The sequence below is a fragment of the Phyllostomus discolor genome, chromosome 3 (genome assembly GCF_004126475.2).
Source record: "Phyllostomus discolor isolate MPI-MPIP mPhyDis1 chromosome 3, mPhyDis1.pri.v3, whole genome shotgun sequence".
Taxonomy (NCBI): Eukaryota; Metazoa; Chordata; class Mammalia; order Chiroptera; family Phyllostomidae; genus Phyllostomus; species Phyllostomus discolor.
The window spans coordinates 166,395,981-166,417,152 of record NC_040905.2 but is presented as its reverse complement, the minus strand read 5'-3'; the positions used below and the strand labels follow the sequence as shown (position 1 = coordinate 166,417,152).

At 39.4% G+C, this 21,172-nt stretch overlaps 2 protein-coding genes across 2 annotated transcripts in view; both read right to left on the bottom strand.

The window, feature by feature from the left end:
- Positions 1–21,172, bottom strand: part of PIP5K1B (phosphatidylinositol-4-phosphate 5-kinase type 1 beta) — a 323,321-nt gene that overhangs the window by 219,445 nt on the left and 82,704 nt on the right. The window lies entirely within an intron of this gene.
- FAM122A (family with sequence similarity 122A) lies at positions 8,349–10,725 on the bottom strand. Its single transcript, XM_028508342.2, has one exon. The coding sequence runs from the start codon at positions 10,575–10,577 to the stop codon at positions 9,714–9,716; it is 864 nt and encodes a 287-aa protein (XP_028364143.1). The 5' UTR covers positions 10,578–10,725; the 3' UTR covers positions 8,349–9,713.

The following is a 21,172-nucleotide window of genomic DNA, read 5'->3' as shown; positions in this document are numbered from 1 at the left end:
CTCCCTTTATTTATTTTCTCTTCATTGTTTAAAATTTACTTTGAGAGAAAGGAGAAGGGAAGGAGAAAGAGAGGGAGAGAAACATCAATGTGTGGTTGCCTCCCATACACCCTCAACCTGGGACCTAGCCTATAATCCAGGCATGTGCCCTGACTAGGAATAGAACTGGTGACCTTTCCGTTTGCAGGCCAGCACTCAATCCACTGAGCCATACCAGGCACAGCTAGAGTGTTCCTTTTAGAATCTAAGGCAGATCATGTCTCTTCTATGATAAAAACCTCTGCAATGGCTCTCCATCTGTTATAATCAAAGCCACTGTCCTTCAGTGGCACACACAACCCTATGCCTTCTGGGTTGGCAATAACCCCCACTCCTGCCCCCTCTGTAAGCCCCCCTCCAAATATTTTTCCCTTCAATAACTCTGCTTCAGCTACCCTGACCTCCTTACCATTCCTCACTCTATATATTATGTGACTTACTTATCTGTGGTGTTTATTGTCACCCTCTCTTAACCTTATTAGAATGTAGGCAGAGTATGTACTTCAAAAGGGTGGGAGTTTTTGTTTTTCACATGGATGTACCCTAAGAGACTAGCCAGTATGAGGCACATAATAGGTACTCAAACCAAAATTGGTTAATGAATGAGTTTTAGTCTCTTGACAAACCATAGAGCCCAGCCACATGACTACATTTGTTCCACTACGTTTCTTACTACATTCCTTTCTCTTAAAAATAGTCTGTGCCATTTGCTCACCCATTTACCCATCCATTAATCATCCACTCAAAATAAATTTAAGGAACTGTAATATGCTTTGCACAGGCATTAGGGGCAGAAGTAAAAAGCTGAGGTTTTGTATTCACAGAAGACAAATAGACAAGGAATCATATAAAAACAATTCAGCCTATTGACTGCCTTTGTAGAAGGAAGCCCTGGGTACAGCAGCATGACAAAAGAAAGTCATCTAACTGACCAGGCTGGAGAAGCAGGGGCCACCAGGAAAGGCTCTCTAGAAGATGTGCTCCTCGGGTGGAGTTAGTAAAGGAGAGAAGGTTGGCAGGGACTGTAGAGGAAGAGGAAAGAGCCATTCTAAGCAGAGGGCACAGCCTGTCAAAGCGCAGCCACGCTATAGGAGCATGAAGCCTTGGGGAACCTCAGGCAGCTCAGAGTGGCTAGTACTGAAATTCAGGGGGTCTGAAAGCAGAGGCGTCTCTTTTCACTCATGCTGCATGATTTGATTTAATTCTGAAGTTAAGAGATAGCCCGTTAAAATTGCATTTCAGGTTTGCATTTTAGAAATATCTGGTAACAAGCAGTATGGTAAAATGGAGTCTTCAGAAAGACCATATAGATAGGCATAGATTTTAATTCAGAGTTATAAAACCGGTATAAATTGGTAGAGGCCTCTAAGAATTTTAATTCTTGACTCAAAGTAACTTGGCAAGTATTAGTATTATTATTACCTTTTCCTCCCCAGAAGACTCGAAAGAAGAGAAATTAAGAGGACACTCATGAGAAAATCCTAGGCACATCCTGACCCAACTCCAAATCTCTAGCGAAGTGGAACAAAGAGTAAACAAACAGGCACGAAGAAAACTACCACCAACGTCATTCTTTACCCACTGGGGAGCTCACAGTGGTAATCCAGGGAGGGCTCACGTGCCAAAAGAAATACCCAATTCATCCATCATCGCCCCACTCCCATTCTCTCCCGCACATTTCATTTTTCTTTCCAAAAGATATCAACACTCAATAGCTGCCTGTCACTGGACCCTGGGAATCCTCCTGGTGTCTCAACAGTCAAGTCGTTCTTTGTCCTTAAAGCAAGGGGCAGGTATTGCCTGAATCACAGGAATGGTAACCTCAACCAACCATTTTACTTTGTGAGGGCACAAAAGATCTTTCTCAATTGTCTTCTTTCACAACGTGCCTTGCTAGCCAAGCCTTAGACATGAGTTTGGTTTGGAAGACCGTTTTAGGCAATTGGAGAGGAACAAGAACTGCCCCTGGCACTGACACAGAACGGAACTTCTGCAGGTGAATAAAAGCAATAGGTTCTCTTTTCTCTGGTTGCAGTCATGCTGCCTTAGAATTCGTTAATGAGTGATTTTTACCTCTCCCCAAGTATTTATTCCACAAGTTCAAAAGGAGAAACAGAAATCAGGCACAGAGATCCTAGGCACCAGAGCCAAACACCCACTTCTCTTTCAGGGCAGCATGTGGAATTCAGAAACACTGATTACAATCAAAGCACAAAACATTCCTGCCAGCAGTACCCGCGTGTGTTTGCACAGGTACACACACATTTGGTTGTGCACACATGAGACTTGACTATGTTACCTGCCTGACTTCCCTATCACAAGTTATTTCCTCAAACTAGCCACAAATAGAACAAAAAGTCACTTTTGAAGAGATTTAAAACTATTTATTGAACTAAAAATGATACTCACCGTTTGGAACAAATAAATGTCTAATGATGTTGGCACATGACACTATGAAACCAAAATCTAAGCACCAATTCAAAAATGTGTTGAAGGGGGTTTTCCTTTTGGGGTCCTTTTATTCAATTGTAAAGTGATTTTCTATGAAGTAAAGTTAAAAAACAATAGTTTCTCAAGGATTGCCCAATTGTTATGAATTTAAATCTCTGCCCTCTGTGGAGGGCTTCTTATAGAGCTTATTATTTAGGTAATGAAAGGTTTTAGATCAATCTTCAGACCCTGCTGTTACTTTTCCTCTAAGTAATGACACATTTTTAACTCACAGGGTTTGGTGGGGGAAAGGGAGGGTCAAAATGGTTCCTGCTTTTGTTTCCCTAGGAACAATTACCTAAGGACAACCAAGGACACTGTACAACTCAAATATGACAAAGTGTACATATGTATGTGTATATACACATTATATAAAGAAAATAAAGAACAATCTGAAATTTGTGGTTTTGGGATTTCTTACTTCAAATAGCAAATCAGTTTAAAAATATGTAAATCATGATTTCCTTTTAAACCACTTTACTTATTGCTAGAAGAAATCTCCTATAGCTTTCTCTAACATGGTTATAATGTCTAAAGCCATACTTTTTATAAAAATATTTGATTCAAAATAAAAGCAGCAGTAGTAGCAAGGTGGAAAATTGGCTTTATCTCAAATAAAAAAGTTTGTTCTTAAGGAAAAGACAAAAAGGACCTAAATTCAAAAGAAAAAAGGCTTCAAATTAAGACCTAAGAAAATGTATTTGTTTTTCTCATCTGTTAAATGAAAATAACCTTAACAACTACCTCACAGGCTTGTCATAAGGATTAAAAGAAATCATACAAAGCACTGAAAATAGTGTCTAGACCCATACTGAATGTTCAATAAATATTAGCACTCATTATAATTATTATTGACAATGGTTCACATTATTAAACCATCCTTTGCTTTCTCAGCAGCGAAAGCAGTCTTAAAGGGATTACAATCTTGTGAAAATTCTGGCTGCCAAGTAATGATAGCCCTATTTCACAGAGGGAGTACACTAAAAAAACTGCTGAAGGTTTCTCCAGTTCAGAAGAGGTAATTAGAGGAATCAAGTGTCTCTGATTTGGGAAGGGAAGGCTATTATCTAGAAGAGAGAGAGAAGGCTTGTTCTGCATTTTCCAGGGAGCCTGAATTGAATTAAATGGTAGAAATTACAGAGGGAAATATCTGCTCAGTATAAGACTTTCCAACATCTGAAAAGGGAACCCCCATGTACTGTTGGTGGGATTGTAAACTGGTGCAGTCACTATGGAAAACAGTACGGAAGTTCCTCAAAATATTAGAACTAGAACTATCGTATTATCCAGAAATCCCACTTTTAGCTATTTATCTGAAGAAATCCAAAACACTAATTTGAAAAGTCATATGCACCCCTACTTCACTGCAGCCTTATTTACCACAGCCAAGATACGGAAGCAGGCTGAGTGTCCACCAATAGACACATGGGTAGAGAAGAGGCGGTGCACATGTAAAATGCTCAGCCACTAACAGAATGGAATCTTGTCACTTGCAATGACATGAATGGACCTAGAGGGTACAAATCAAACACAGAAGGGCAAATACCACATAATTTCACTTGCATGTGGAATCTAAAAAAAAAACACAAATGAACAAACACGATAACATTCTGATGGCTGTTAAATGTGGGGAGGGGTTGGGTAAAACAGAGGCTGTTAAATGGGGGAAGGGATAAAGATGTAAAAATTGCCAGTTTAAAAACAGTCACGGGGGTGTAAAGTACAGCATACGGGATATAGTCAGGAATATTGTAATGACTATGTATGGTGTCAAATGGGACCTAATCAGAGTGATCACTTCATAAGTTATTTGAATGTCTGATCATTAGGTTGTATACCTGAAATTGACATGTTGTATGTGAACTGTAACTATAAAATTAAAGGAAAAAACAACCCTCCAACATCCAAAACCCTCGGTTTATAATAGGAAAGGATGCCTTGAAGAATAGAGAGTATAATGTTACTGAATATGGAAGCAGGCGTTTCATTCGCCAAGGATGATATTCCTTTGTAGGCCCACAACATTATTGTTGTTATTAAGACAACAATAATGACAGCTACCACCATCACAATGATAGTTAACACTTCTACAGAAACTGCCCAGGATTGCTGTAAGGACTCGACAGACAGGGACCCATGTAATCCTTATCACAGCCATCTGGCTCCAGTCTGTGTCCTTAACCATGACATAATGCCTCGCTCCGTTTTGGAACAGGGAGCAAGTTACTTAGGCTCCCTGTACCTCCATTTCATTTATAAAATGAGGAGAATAATAGCACTTACTTGAGGTGATAAAGATGAAATAACACATGTTTAGCGCCTAGAACACTGTCTGACATATAGCAAGTACTTTACATGTAATTTTTAATATAAAGGTCATTTCAACCTTTAAGAATAATTTTTACTCAAATGGCAAGTTAGGGAAGGCATAAAGAACTGTCTTGGCTATAATGAGCAATATGACTCAACATCTTTTGTATCAAACAAGTGGAACCCAAGGCTTACTGATGTATGATTGATTTTCCAACTAAACAAAAACAGCCATGAAAAACATGGGCAAAACGGCTAACTTTAGAGTTCTGCAGTGAGATCAGATTCTCTGTCTACTTTGCTATGGCTGACTGTAACATAAGACCTCGCAAAAAATGGTCCATAACCCACTGCTGACTTCTATTACCATCCCTGTGGTCTTGGTGAATCACTCAACTCCGCTTTCAGCAGAATCCTTAATTGCTTTACACACTGTACTTTACCTAGTACCTAGCTAGTACTTAACCAACGTTCAAACCTAGGTCAATCCAATGCACTTCTTTTGCATCTGCCATGCAGGTGCCATCTGCCATCCAAGGTGGGTCAATAAACCTTCTACTCACTTTACAGATTCTCATAGAGGCAACATTCAAAACTTTATTTCACTCAGGCTTCCAAGTCTACACTTGCTCCACACTCAAATATCATAGACTCCTTAATAATTGGAAAATAGAAGCATTCACATAAAAATTCTTTTTTCATATACTTTCCTCCACACCCGTCAACTCCTGCAACAGCATACCAATCCAACATTTACTTATCTTTCTCTAGCTGTTTCACTCTGCTTCTTCCTGTCCTCCCCCTTCCCCCCACCCCCACACACTTCGAGACCTCCTCTCCAAAATCAACTCTTTCTTCTATTCCCTGATGCTACCCAGGAAATGTAGGTGACATCATTATCTTTGGTTTGTCATTGTGGCAACTATCCTGTCTCCCACCTCTGTCTTGGATCTTCACACTTCTTCTACTCATCCATAAACATGCCCATAAGAAAAAAAAATCTAAATCCTGTTTCCGTCATAAGCCTTGACACTTCCCCCATTTTACTGCCAAATATCTAAGAGTAGTCTCTTGCTACTGATATTTAACTGGCTGAACTAATAACTGTGAATCACTGGAAGGGAACCTGATACAGGTTATTCTTGATTACAATCAACCTTTTAAGTATGCTTAAAGGTTCTGACATCCAGTAGCTGCAAATTTTGTGACCGTTATTTTTCCTACTTACATTGTTGTTTTTAACAAAGACAATAAAGGAAAACATACCACAGACATTTGTTACATATGACAAACTATACTGTAACTAAACGTTGTGTGCTTTGGGACTTCTAGCACAAACTTTATAGATTAGCAATACTAATATCCTAAAGAATGTTTTTTAAAGGATAATTCTTATATGATCTAAGTCCTTACATTCTACAGAGTACTGACTAAACTTACGAACAATAACATAATAATGTAAATGTCTATATGTACTCTTAGAGACTCATCTGATTTAAAACTTACTGCCTAAAAAGAAAAATAAGCTTACAGAAAGAAATAAAGGTTTCTTTGTTTCTCCATACCTTCAAGAAAAATGATCTGGCAAAATGACCTAAAATAGGAGAACATAATGCATTTACGAGAAGCCAGTAAAGGTGGGACACAGAATACAAGGGGAGGGACAGGCAAGAGCTTGCTCCCACTGGGCCTCCTGGGCCAGAATCCAACCATTTTGTTATACCCTAACAACAACAGGAAGCAAATAAAAAGCTTTAAAGCTGGGAGATGGATCAGATTTGCAATTTTAAAAGAATTACTCTAGTTGCTATATGGAGAATAAATGGGTAGTCAACCACAGCAAGTGTGAAGGGGACAAATAAGAATTAGAAGGCAGCTTCAGAAGCCTAAGAGGGAAATGATGGTATCCTGGATCAGAGAGGCAGCAGAGGTGAAAGTAAGAAAACAGATTCTGGGAAATACAATCATCAAGACTTGGGGAATAAGAAGATATGGGGGAAAGAAAGGAAGAGAGATGTAAATGACATGTTGGTTTCCTGAATTTATATACATATACATACATGGAGATGTGGACTCACACATCTTATACATATATACAAGTACTGACAGAAAATACCTATGGGAAGGGGAGATGAACTTTATAGATTAAAAGGCAGACTTTAATTTTTTTACTGTATAGATATCTGCATTGTTTAATATTTTTATAATCAGGTATACATTATTTCACAAATTCATATGCAATAAAAAGAAATAACACATTTGCCTGGCTGAAAAGGATAGAAATGACATTTTAAGAAGGAAGAATCTATCCAAAGGTACAAACACATAAAAGTACATGGCATATTGAAAGAATACCAAGTAGGCTAGTGTTTGCAGAAGAAGGAAAGATGTGTATCGGGACAGGATGACCAGAGGACTGAAGCTTCCAAGAGTAGTCCAAGAGTAGGGCCAGTTCATTTATACACATACATATACATATATATATATACATATACATATATATATATATACACACACACACATATATAAATGAAATGGGGAAGCATAGTTTTTAAGTAGGAGGGTGAAAACTCAAGTTCATATCTTTTTAAAGATTTTATTTATTTTTAGAGAGGGAAGGGAGGAAGAAAGAGAGAGAGAGAAACATCAATGTGCAGTTGCTGGGGGCCGTGGCCTGCAACCCAGGCATGTGCCCTGACTGGGAATCGAACCTGTGATGCTTTGGTTTGCAGCCCGCACTCAATCCACTGAGCTACGCCAACCAGGGGTTCAAGTTCATATTTTTAAAAGATCACTTTAAAGGCAGTGTGAAGACTGGGCCAAAAGGAAGGTAAGAAAATGGGCTGGCAGATCACTTAGGCCAGAATTTAAGCCAAATCAGTGGCAATAGAGATATAGAAAGGGAGAGACATGAGATTCGTTTCAGAAGTAGATAGGACTTGGTGATTAAGCTGGATGTGCCAGATAGGGAAAAAGGAAAGTCAAGGATGTTTCCCGTGGTTTCTAGTTTAGGAGGTTACATGGTGGTGACACCAGCAGTTTAGGTAATTCAACAACAGGTTCAATGAAAAGACAATATATTTGGTTTTAGAGATGCTGAGATTAAAGTACCTCTGGAAGCAGGTCAAGGTGCTGAATAGGAAGTTGGATATATAGGTTTGAACTTGAGGAACAAGTCAGGAATGGGTAATGAACACTATTACCTAAAAGAGAGAATTTTAAGCCTCTGAACATCATCTTACCTTCTATATAATTTTCACTGAATTGAGGTAACTTTTAAAAGTTGACCAGTTCCATTTATTCTCACAGCTATAAAAACTCCACATAATTGTTCAAGTCTCTGTAGGCAATAACTTTAAAAAGCCAGAGCTTATTGTCTTGGTTTCCCTTTAAGTCTTTTTATTTTTCCCCTACGTCCTTTCTTTTCTTTCTTTCCTTTCCTTTTTTGTCTCTCTCTCTAGTTAAGGATAATATACAAATATAAAAAACATTTTGTTATTAAATGTTTATATTTTGTCTTAACTGTAAAAGGCAAAGTACACTTCACAATTCTACCTTTAACAAAACCTAAGTCAAATAATGATTTACCTATGCGACTCTCCATTAATTTTCTCTTGCAAGTCACTGACCCTTAATTAACTGACATCCCCAAGGCACTCAACTCCAGTTGTAGCTTTCACCACAGAGGTTCCTGAAACAATTCCACGGCCCTGCCGTTGCTCAATGTCAGAAATCGAAGTCACACTGTACCCTTGTCTAACTGATGATGCTGATGCCTTGATGCCCTCATTTGGTGGGAGGTGGAGAGGAAGGACCTGTTGGCAAGGAAACAGCTGCTTCCTTCCTGAGCCAGGGAAAACCAGGAAGGTGACAGATGGGCAGAAAAAAAGCAGCCAAAAGTTGCTCTGGCTTCTCGTTGGCAACAATTTTCACTGAGGCATGATGGATATTTTAAAGCACATTAATAATGACTGAAGTTCAGCAGGGCTTCCCATACATTTTCTACATTTGAAAAACTTTTTAAGTTTGCAGTGATACAAAGGACATGGCCTCAGTCTACGTGCAGTGAATTATGACTGCAAGATACTATCCCATTTCACTTTAGGATTATACCCAAAAGAATGCACTTCCTAGTAAAAAGAAAAATCATTTTCTGTGGTTATATTTCTACAACTTAAAATTGCTATTAAATTTCATTTAAAAATGTTTTTCTTAAATGTTTACTTCTATATTTAATTTCAAAAGATTTGTTGCAAACGTTTATATCTTGTTCTTTATCATTCCCCCTCCCACCCACTTTCTGTACCCAGAAAATTAAATATCCAAGAATTCCTGGATAAAACAGACAACCACTGGATTGATGTAACATATTTTAAAAATAGCATAAGTACGTTATTGTTCATCAAATAGAAATTCGCAATCACTAAAAATAACATTAAAATTAGTGTGGGCATGAAGTATGGAATTTTAAAATATCAGTTTACTACACTGATTAATTCAACATTTATATTTGCATCAGAACTTAATAATCCCATAAATAAATAGAGCTCTCAATTATTTTTTAAAAAATCAAGGGATAACATATGTATTTAGACATATTAGCAGCATAAAGATGTATGCTTCAACACACTTATTTGGAAAACCTCTCAAAATATTACTACACTGAATTCAAGGGTATTTGCAGGAACCTGACATAAAAGTTCTCTAGAATATCAACAGTTCAGTAAATTCCAAAAAAGGAAAAGGGTCAAATAGGAAATAGCCTCAAATTAATTGACAAAGTTCAGTGCTTGCTCTAACTTGATTTTTCTCTCCATTGCAAAACAAAATAAAACAAACAAAAAACAACCGAGTCTCTGGGATGGGTGAGTGAGTCACTTAGATGAAAGTTCATCTACTGGAATAAAAGGAGAGGCCGCTTGGGCAGGTGACACCGGAGAGTCGGTGGTAGTGCTGACTTTCGCTGGTGAGTTACAAGAAGATCCAGCACTGCTGCTGTTTCCATCAAGGGTATCGGAAGATACACAGACACCAGGATCTGACAGCTGTGCAACGTCAGAAGAAAGCATGTTGGTGATGCCCTGGAAAAATCTCTTTGGCTGATACTCAGTTTCCATTTCACATTTTCTTTTCAATGGTCCAAGAACACTTGGTCTAATGCAATTAATGGGACTCTGGCTTCTTCGCGTAGTAAATCGGGTTGTTGGGCTGGGAATAGGACTTGGAGGCAATCCATTGCTACTCACAAAACTTTGCAAGGATGGTGAAAAACACTGCTTCCCAATTCCCCGGGTAGGCGATGGTGCTGGTGACACCGGAATGAAATCGATGCGCTTCGGGGAGGACGATTTCTCCACATCGTTGTCACTCAGGCTGAAACTTTCCTCCCAGGAGTGGCTTATCTGCATTGCGTTCTGTACCTCACGCTCGTGGACCGTCTCTCGGTTGATCAAGTCCATGCCCTCCTCCTGTTTGATCTGGTGCAAGCGGCTGCTGTGCATGCGGACTGGGGAGGCCGGTAGCAGCAGGCCATGGCGGTTCGGGAACGTTGTGCTGTTCCGCCTGGCGCTCGGCGCCTCGGCCTGGAACACCGGGGAAGTGTCACTGAGGCCGTGGATAAGGGGGGCGCTGTTAGACCTCCTGAGGCCCCCAACGCCGCCACTGCCGCCACCCTCCGCTGGGCTCCCGCCCGTGCCCGGAGGCAGCTCCAGGTCTAGCTCCATCTTTTCCTGAGCCATGTCGGGGGGCTAAGGAGGCGGGGGCGGTGTTCAGTCAGAGAGCTAGTACTCCCATTCCCCGCAGTCCAGGTCCGCTGCTGCAGCCGCCACCACCGAGAATCTGTCAGCGGTCTCGATCCTCTGCGCTTGCGTAGCCCTTTGCGCAGGCGCTCTGCGACATATCCCGCAGCGCCTGTTAATGCGTCATAGCTGCGCCGCAGGCCTAGCGGGAGGGGCGAGGGGTGGTTGGGCGGGTTGTAAATTCCTTCAGCACACTGATATCGAGTACAAAATCGCATTAACACTTTAATCAGGTTACCGTATTCGCTAGTATATACTTATTAAATAAGAGCTCTGAAACAGAGGCCCTTGGTGACCTGGGGCTGTGTGCTGGGGAGTGGTGCTTGGCATAACCAGAGAGGGCTTCTTTGAGGAAGGGATAATCTCCTTAAGATACGAGAGGCTGGCGAATGGGTGTAATGTAGAACAGCCCAGGAAGCGGAAAGCTACGGCTGCCGGCCAGGTGGCAGGCGGGAACCAGGATGGGAGAGAGGGCTGGTGTGACGGGGACGTGGTGGAACAAGGCAGATTCTTGTCTTTATCCTGAAAACAATGAAAACTACGAAGGTTTTCAAGCAGGTGTATAATGGCAACTGAAAAGCTCGCTGGCTGCACTCTGGAGAATAGATTATTGGGAGATTAGAATTTACCAGGGAGGGGCGGGCGGGATAGGAGGGAACCCTGCAGGCCATAAGGCATGGGAATTTGCACTAATGTGATAATGTGGGAGAGGAGATGGATGGAATGGTGAATTTGAGAACTACTCGAGGAAAAAGCAACCTGTAATTGCACTACTGTTTTATTTACAGTCATTTCTGGTACAAGCATATGTATTTAATAATCATTCAGTTATGAAGGATTAAATTAAGGGAAAACAAGTCTTCAAACTGTAAAAACAACACTTGGCTCATGCAAATATAAACATTGGTATCTCAGTAAAATGGGTTTATATTTAATCCTTTATGTATACATTCAGTCAGTTTTGTTTTGTTTTGTTTTTGCATACCTACTATGTTCCAGGCGCTGTGCTAGGAATGATTAGACCCAAAATGAGGACATTTGATTTCATTCAGGGGACAAAGAGACAAACAGGCTATTTTCAGATAGTAAAAAATAAATAAATAAAATAAGGTGTGATAGGGCACTACTCGTAGAAGGGAGAAGGCAATTAGGGTTAAGATCAGTGACAAGAAACAAGCCATGCTGACCTCTGGAGGATGAATATTTCAAGAACAGAGCACAGCGGTGCTAAGGCCCAAGGAAGACACAGTTTGGGGAGCTGGAAGGAAAAGAAAAGAGGGCCATGCATCTAAAGCACAAGGGGGAGAGTGGTAGGAAGTAAAGGTGTTTAGATCTTGTTCTAAGTATGATGAAAAACCACTGGAGAGTTTTAAGCAAAAGAGTGATACTATCTGGTTTATGTTTTAAATATCACTGGCTCTGTGGAAAAATAAGCTGAAAAATGGCAAGAGTTGAGGCAGAAAAATGAATTAGGAAGGAATCTTTAGCAACAATGCAGACAAGAGAGTACTGGACTAGGGTTGTAGCAGTAGATATGTTTTGGATGCATTTAAAACCAATAAAATTTGATTAAGATGGTGAAAGAAATAGATGAATGGTAACTCATAAGTTTTGTGTATGTGTGTGTGTGCGTGTGTTTTACTAGGTAAGTAGATGATAGTACCATTTACTGATATGAAAGGAGTGTGCTCAGAGAAATAGAAATTAACAGTTCTGTTTTGATTGACTTGAGTTAGAGGTAGCTATTAGATATCCATGTGGAAGCGAAAGAAAGCTTAGTGATTTTTGTTCATCCCCCTCTTTGTAGCAAAGAAAGATCTAGAGAGGCTAAGTGGCAACCAGCACTAAAATCCAGGTTTCTTGGTTCCCTAGTCCATGCCTCTTCCCATTGTATCTCAAACAGCATTTAATTTGAATTCCCTGTAAATTACAGATCCTGATAAGAATAATGTTGATTATTCATGCCCAAGACCGTACAGAAACTAGTTTAAGCTTTCCAAGTGCTAGGCACTATTCAAAGGGCTTTACATGTAGTATTTTATTTAATCCTCACAACACCCTATGAAGTAGATATTATTGTTCTTATTTTGCAGGGGAAACGGAGCTACAGCAATTGAGTCATTACTCAATGAGCCCAGGATGACAGTTCATAGCAGGACCTGGATCCAGAGCCTGGGTACAATGTTGTCAGTATTGCCATTCCCACCTTCAGGTTTTTAGCAGCTTTGTAAAGGCAGTGGTTTTGAGACAGTATTTGAAGGATAGGTATAATGCTAACATAGAGATGACATTTTACATAGAAGTGGCAACATGATGATAAAATAGTGAATTTGGCTAATACATGAAGTACATGGAGAAGAACAGTTATGGAGGAAAAACTTGGAAATCATTGAGTGTGAGAATTGGAGCTCGGAATGCCAGGCAGTGGTGTCTTTATTTAAATTGTGATACAATAGGGAACCACTGAAGGTTTTTGACAAGAGTAATGACGCAATGAGAGCTATACTTTAAACAGGACCTGCTGGGCAGATCAATGATGGAGCTAAATTCAAGAATGGAAGATGGAAAGAACCAACATTTCCTAAGTGCCTACTACCTGCAAGGCACTTTAAACACTTCATAGTCCATCTTAATCCTCACTGCAATCCCATATATTAGATATTGTTATGCTCATTTTATAGAGAGACAGGTGAAATTCAAACATTACAAATATACAGACAAGCAAAGATCTAAACTATTTTGAATCAATGTCTCATTTCAAAGTCTGTATGGTTTTTTGCTGTATTTACCATGGATTAGAGGAGAATTTGATGGCTAACTCTGATATGAAAGTAGGGTCTAAACTGAATTTTGGAATGGTCAAAAAAGAGATGGATTTGGAGCCAGCAAGGTATAATAACAACAGAACCTGACTGCCTGGATGTACAGAGGATGGGGAGAGAGGAGTCACAAATGACTGAAATTCAAGCTATGGAAGGAATGGCACAACACTATTGAATAAGGACAGAAGAAAGAGGAGGAAGAGCTTCCAGAAGAAAATTAATGTTAAACAGTAAAAAAGCATTAACTATAGGGCTTCTTATTTTATAATATCCATAGCATATTGCTAATGCATATTATTAAATTATTTCTAAAGTGGCTCAAACATACTGACATTATTCTTCTGCATCTGAATATACATGATTACTTTAACTCATAAAACACAGAGGTGGTGATAAGCCCACAATATCAAACTTCTCTGCCATTTGGTTTTGCCTGAACACGCCCATTAGAGATTTTTCACTTGTTTCCCTGTTTCTACCTTTGTCTCTACAGTTAATTTTCTATCCATTGTTCAAGGTCATCCTCAGGAAAAAAAAGGAAAGAAAAAAAGGAAAGAAAAAGACTTAGTCTCTTTTCTGTTCAAAACCTTTTGGTGGACTCCTGCTCAGAGAAAAGGCTGAGGTTATTACAATGATCATTAGAGCTCTAATACAAAGCCCTATGCTGACCTGGGTGCTGCCTCTAACTAACCCCCTCTCACAACCTCCCTTGGACAGCAGAGGCCCCCTTAACTGCTCTTCAGCCCACCAGGAATATTCCCCCTCCACTTAGCTTACTCTTCCTCCAATGGATGTCCTCACTGGTCTATCCCTTCAAGTCTCTGCACAAATGTCACTGACTCAGAGACTTGCTCTGACTTTCCTTATAAAAAGCTCTAGCAGTTCCCAACATTAAGCCTACATTCCATGGTCCTTAGTGTGTTTTTATTTTCCTCCACATGACATATAGGTATATATTCTTTTTCTCCCCTTATACTCAAGAAGGTCAGCTCCATGACAGCAAAGCCTTTGCTTTGTTCCCTGCTGTATGCTTAGTATCTAGAACACAGCCTTGTATGTAATCGTGAACAAGTAGTTGCTGAATCATTGTGCAAGTATATGATGAATGAATGAATGAATGGACTAACAGTTTTGTCCAAAGGGAAGAAAACTTTACCCTAAGCTTTTCTAGACTGATTCTAAGTGCTCCTTACTTTGGCAGTTATTTTTGTTATATCCAGAATATTATAGTTATAGTGCCCTCCAGACCATGCTGGCCATGGTCTAACTAACCATTATGTGAAATGAGAAACTGAAGCCCTAAGTTTCCATTTTTTTCAACCACATGCTGGTATACAGTTGTTAAAATTAAAATGCTCAGTGCTGAGGATTCAAAGCAGTGTTTACTATATTGAGTTACTGCTTCTTCTTAAAGGAATACACAGGAGAAAATAGTAGCCATAAAATGCAATTCAGCCTTTCACAAAAACAACGCCAGAGGTAAGGACCAGGAGATCTTCCCTGAGCCAATTCACCCTCCTGGTTTCAATCTGGGTATGAATTGAACACCACACTTAGCTGGTATTCATACTCACTCATAAGTCATAAAATCAGACATCTATTCAATAGTTAAATTTTACTGTGATTAATATTATACTTTCTCAAACTAACAGTTTCCTTTTAATCTTAGGGACAACTTTTCATTATTAAACTCTCAAGTATATCCATACTGAATGAATGTGAAACACAAATACGTGGATGTACCTGTATAATCTGCAATGAACTGAAAAATATCTCCAAATCTCATATTAACTAGCATTACCAACCTAGAATAAAAATATTGCAGAGGAAAATTATACTTTCAAAGTATAGGAACTTGGGAGTGTTACCTGGTATAACTAGTAAGGAAAAAAGCTTGGTAGCACGGTACCTACTGAAAGAAAATACATTCTCATGTCCTATGATGAAGCAATTGCACTCTTGGGTATACATTCAAGAGAAATAAGTGCTTATGTCTACTAAAAGACCTGTATAAGAATCTTCCTTGCATTATTATTTGTAATAGCCCCAAGCTAGAAACAACCCAAATGTCCATAAGCATTTAAATAGATGAATACATTAAACAGTGGAATACTTTACTCAACAACATGGATGAGTTACATGATAATGTTGATTGGAAGAAATCAAACACAAAAGAATACAATTCTATGACTCCATTTTAATTAATTACAAGAACAGCCAAAATCAATCTACTGAAGTTGAAGTTAAAACAGAAGTTACCCCTGGGGCTACTGACTGGGAAGAGCACAAGGATATGTTCCATATCCTGGATCTGGGTGCTAACTGTATAGGTGCACACATATGTAAAAATTTATTAAACTAAAAACTTGAAATTTATACCCTTTACTATGTATGAAGTTAGACCTCAAAATACTACTGATACAAAGAGGAAGGGAATAGGAACTTGGAATGTAAATGGAGGACAGAAAAGAATAAGAATATACTTCATCTGGAAGGAAGGTACTTTGTTCAAGCATTAACCATGAGTCTAACTCTAAACTGGAATTCTAAGCTAAATCTCTCTGACACATCACAGTATCAGTGAAAGAACTGCCAGCTAGCCTTGACAGTTGAAAGAATGGACACACACACACACACACACACACACACACATATCCCTCAAGCTACATTTCACTGGGCCACTAAAGACCAATAGATTCCAGCAGCCTCACATAACTACTGGATACTTGTCTGAGGCCAGTTATAGGTCACTAGCAGAACCATCCACTTTCTTGGTCTCGTTCCCACATAGCCTTCAAAGTTAGTTATTTCTAAGAAGGTATGAAGGAGGAAATGAAACCCACTTTATAGCCTTTGACTTTCTCAACTGCAATCTGTGTGTTCAATAAAAAAAATGGGTCTGGAGAAAACAGTAAGAGCCAGTCAAGATGGAGGCATCCATAGAAAAGCTTTGCTTCCTTGCACAACCAAAAGAAGGATAACCAATTTAAAAACAATAAACAACCCGAAGTGCCAGAAAAATCAAACTGCATGGAACTCTGACAACCCAGGAGTTAAAGAAACATTCATCCAGATGAGTAGGAGGGGCGGAGACAGGCAGCCCAGTAGAGAAGACGTGCAGCAAAGTGGTAGAAGGTGCAGGTGAGGTGGGGCTGGCTGAACACAAAACTGAAGACTCAAAACCTCTACTTGTAAAATACTGTGGGTGTTTCAATGGCAGGAGAAACTCCCAGTCTCACAGGAGAGTTCACTGAAAACTAGGGCTAGTGCTGAGTGAGCAAGTGGTATTGTTCCGTCTCTGACCCCTTTCCTACATATAGCACCACAGCACAACAAAGATGATTGCCCCACCCTGGCAAATACATAAGGCTCTACCCTTTACAACTTGACAGGTGTCCTGAGACAAAGAACTATGGCCCAAGTGAAAGAACAGATCAAAACTTAAGAAAAAGAGCTAAGCAATGAGGAGATAGACAACCTATCTGATGCAGAGTTCAAAACACTACTAATCAGGATGCTCACAGAAATGGTTGAATATGGCCACAAAATAGAGGAGAAAGTGAAGGCTGTGCAAAGTGAAATGGAAAGAAATATACAGGAAACCAACAGTAAAGGGAAGGAAACCTGGACTCAAATCACTAATCTGGAACAAAAGGAAGAAATAAACACCCAACCAGAATAGAATGAAGGAACAAGAATTTGAAAAAATGAGAGGCTTAGGAACCTCTGGTTCAACTTTAAGTGCCCCAACATATGAATCATAGGGGTGCCAGAAAGAGGAGAGGAAGAGCAAGATATTAAAAACTTATTTGAGCAAATAATAGAGAACTTCCCCAATCTGGCAAAGGCAATAGATTTCTAGGAAGTCCAGGAAGCTCAGAGAGTCCCAAACAAATTGAACCCAAAGAAGAATGCACCAAGGCACATCATCATTAAGTTACCCAAGATAAGGAGAGAATCTTAAAAGCAGGAAGAGGAAAGCAGACAATTACCTACAAAGTAGTTCCTATAAGACTGTCAGCTGATTTCTCAAGAGAAACCTTGCAGGCAAAAAGGGGCTGGAAAGAAGTATTCAAAGTCATGAAAGGCAAGGACCTGCATCCAAGATTACTCTATCCAGCAAAGCTATCATTTAGGATGGAAGGGCAATTAAAGTGCTTCCCAGATAAGGTCAAGTTAAAGGAGTTCCTCATCACCAAGCCCCTATTATGTGAAATGTTAAGAGGACTTATCTAAAAAAAAGAGAACATGATCAAAAATATGAATAGTAAAATGACAACAAACTCACAACTGTCAACAACTGATCCTAAAAAACAAAAACTAAGTAAACAACTAGAACAGGAACACAATCAGAGAAATGGAGATCACATGGAGTGTTATCAGTGGGGAGGGGGAAGAATGGTGGGGGAGGTACAGGGAATAAGAAACATAATGGGTAAGCAGAAAAAGGATGGGGGAGGTTAAGAATAGGAAACACAGAAGCCAAAGAACTTACATGTACAACCCACAGACATGAACTAAGGGGGGCGGGGATCCTGGAGGGTAGGGGAATATAGGGCAAAGTGGGGATATAGGGGAGAAAAAAAATTGGGACAACTGTAATAGCATAATCAATAAAATATACTTTTAAAAAATGGTCCTGCAATATTCTCCTAGCATAATTCATAAAATGGAACAGAGTTAAATTAACACCAAAGCAACTCAGTGGGAGCTGTTAATACATGTTAGAAGAATGAGATTGTGTTCAAGGATATGATTTTGGCCACAAGGAACTTATTTTGTTATCAATGAAAGAAAGTAGTATATGATCTCAAAAACTGTTATCCTGTATTCACTCTACAATTGTTGAGAGCCTACTAAGTGCAGAAAATCTCCCCAGAATTTACCTGTGAGGTTGTTTAATCTAATCCTTAAAACTTTAAAGTAACATCAAAGATTAGAAACTCAAAGCAGAAGTATACTAAGGGGCTTTTGACACCTCTCACCTTTCATTTTGTGTAACAGCTGAAAGTCATCACACCAGCTGCATGGAACTACACCCATTACATGGAGGAAGTACAAAGAAAGACAAGGGCCTCAAAGGTGATGGAGGAAGTTCCCAGTCTAGGCCCTCAGCAAAAAAGTAAATGCATGTGAATTGTAGCTACTTTGTTCAATTTTTTTTCGAGAGAATATCAGTAAGTATATTAAAAATAGTCATCCACTCAGTGGATTTAGTGCTGGCCTGAGAACCAAAGGCTCACCTGTTCGATTCTCAGTCAGGGCACATGCAGGCCAGGTCTCCTGTAGGGAGCGCACTAGAGTCAACCACACATTGATGTTTCTCTACCTCTATTTCTCTCTCCCATCCCTTCTCTCTAAAAATAAATCAAATCTTTTTAAAAAATAGTCATCCAGTCCTCCTCTTTGCAGCTTTAAGTCTTTTAAATAGAATAGAAAAATGAGAGAATATCATTTGTTCCTCACTGGTTTTATACATGTTGGACAATGTCCACTTTTGGTGCCTTCTCTTTGGCATTGAATTTCTCCTAGGCCATAAACCAATACACACACACACACATACATGCTTCTCTCTGCCTATCCACTACCTTTTGCTTCAAAGATAATGCATCTGGCAAGAAGGAAAATGGGACTGATGGATTTATGGATAATGTGTAAAGGTAATTTTAAAACATGCACAACACGAAAACACTGCAAATCTAGTTGGATTATATACTTAAGGGCTCAACATGTTGGTGCACAGCAGGACCATAGCAAAAAAAGTAAGAAAAAGTCAGACTATCGTTCTTTCAGCCCTGTGACCTAGGACAAGTCTGTCAACCTCTCTGGACTTCACTTTTCTCACTTATGAAGTGGGGACACAACCTGTTTGTCAGGATAAAATGATACAATGTACACAATGGGCCTAGCAAATAGTAAAGGCCCTATACAAACTGGTTTCTCTTTATCAAAATATGCAGCATTCTGATCACAAAATAACCCTGCCACTTTTCCACTACTCTCACCAGAGGGCCTTCCTTGTTCTCTTGCTTTTAGTTTGATTCTGTACAGGAAAATTCTCTCTTCAGCTTCTTCCCTGAGACCATAGTAATTCTTAGAGCTATACATTTCTGTGGTCTAAAAAGTATGAACTGAAAGATTCATATGCAATCAAGTAGACAGTTTCTAACAAGGAAAAATAACAACCCCCCACTTCCGCCTCAGCCATATTATTTAAGAACTTTACACTGTGAGTCTAAGAGATAGATCCCATGGGGTAGATAGGCCACTGGTCACTAAAAATGTGTCTGGATCAGTGAATACCATTGCCTTCAGCCAGCCTTTTGTTAATCCCCACCAGCAGCAGCTGCCCTCCCTGGTCACACTGGACTTTTCAACTGGGACTAATCCCAGGGGCTTATTCTTATGTATTCATTTTAAACCCTGTTTTGAATTACTGCCTTCATGCTACTGTCCTTCACGGCATATAATAAACAGCACAGGGACACCCATTTGGCTGTGCTTGACAAACATGTTGGAGCCAGCCTCCCCCAGAAAAAAAAAAAAGAGGAGTAAAGAAAGAAACTGGGAAAAGATTAAAGAAGTTTCAATAGTTACTATTCCTCAAGATACATCTTTCCCTCCATGCAGCTGATACCTGGAAGGTATGTTCTGAGGAGCAGGTCCAAGGTTCCAAAGAAATTTGAAGCCACTGCCCCAATATAAAAGATTCATAAGCTACATGCTCTAAGAAAACAGTTTTTTTTTTTTTGTTTTAGAGGTTGAGAGCAGCACAGCCAACAGCCACCTAACCTCTAAGCTGCTTCAAGATAGCAAGGTTACTACTGAGAAAGGGCAGTTCATAATTTCTTCTCCTTTTGCCCAGCTTCATGTTAAGATGACAAGGAAAAGCAACAAAGAGTATTAAGGGTGGGGCACTCTAATTCCTCCTATTTTATACCAACTAATCTATAAACTGAATGCAATTGTAATTCAGTATCCCTCTGCCTTTTTCACCTGCAGTTTAGTAATTTGTTACCAGAAAATAAACTTTTACCACACATGGAGTTCAGCTATCTGAAAGCCCTCATGTATTAGGAAGTAATATAGATTTTTCCTCTTCACTCTGCTTTTGAAAATTAAAAGTCTAAGATATTAGACTTATTCAGTCCTTACAATTTTTAAAGAATATTTTATTGGTTATGATAGTACGGCTGTCCATTTTTTTCTCCCTTTCATTCTCCTCTGCCTGTACCTCTCCTCCCACCAGCATTCCTCCTCCCTTAGTTCATGTCCATGGGTTGTACATATAAGCTCTTTGGCTTCTCCATTTTCTATATACCATTCTTAACCACCCCTGTCTATTTTGTACCTACAATTTATGCTTCTTATTCCCTGTACCTTTTCCTCCATTCTCCCTTCTCCCCTCCTTGCTGATAACCCTCCTTGTGATCTCCATTTCTGTGATTCTCTTTCTATTCTAGTTGTTTGCTTAGTTTGTTTTTCTTAGGTTTAGTTGTTGATAGTTGTAAGTTTGTTGTCATTTTACTATTCATATTTTTGATCATCTTCTTTTTTTAGATAAGTCCTCTTAACATTTCACATAATAGGGGCCTGGTGGTGATGAACTCCTTTAACTTGACTTTATCTGGGAAGCACTTTAATTGCCCTTCCATCCTAAATGATAGCTTTGCTGGATAGAGTAATCTTGGATACAGGTCCTTGCCTTTCATG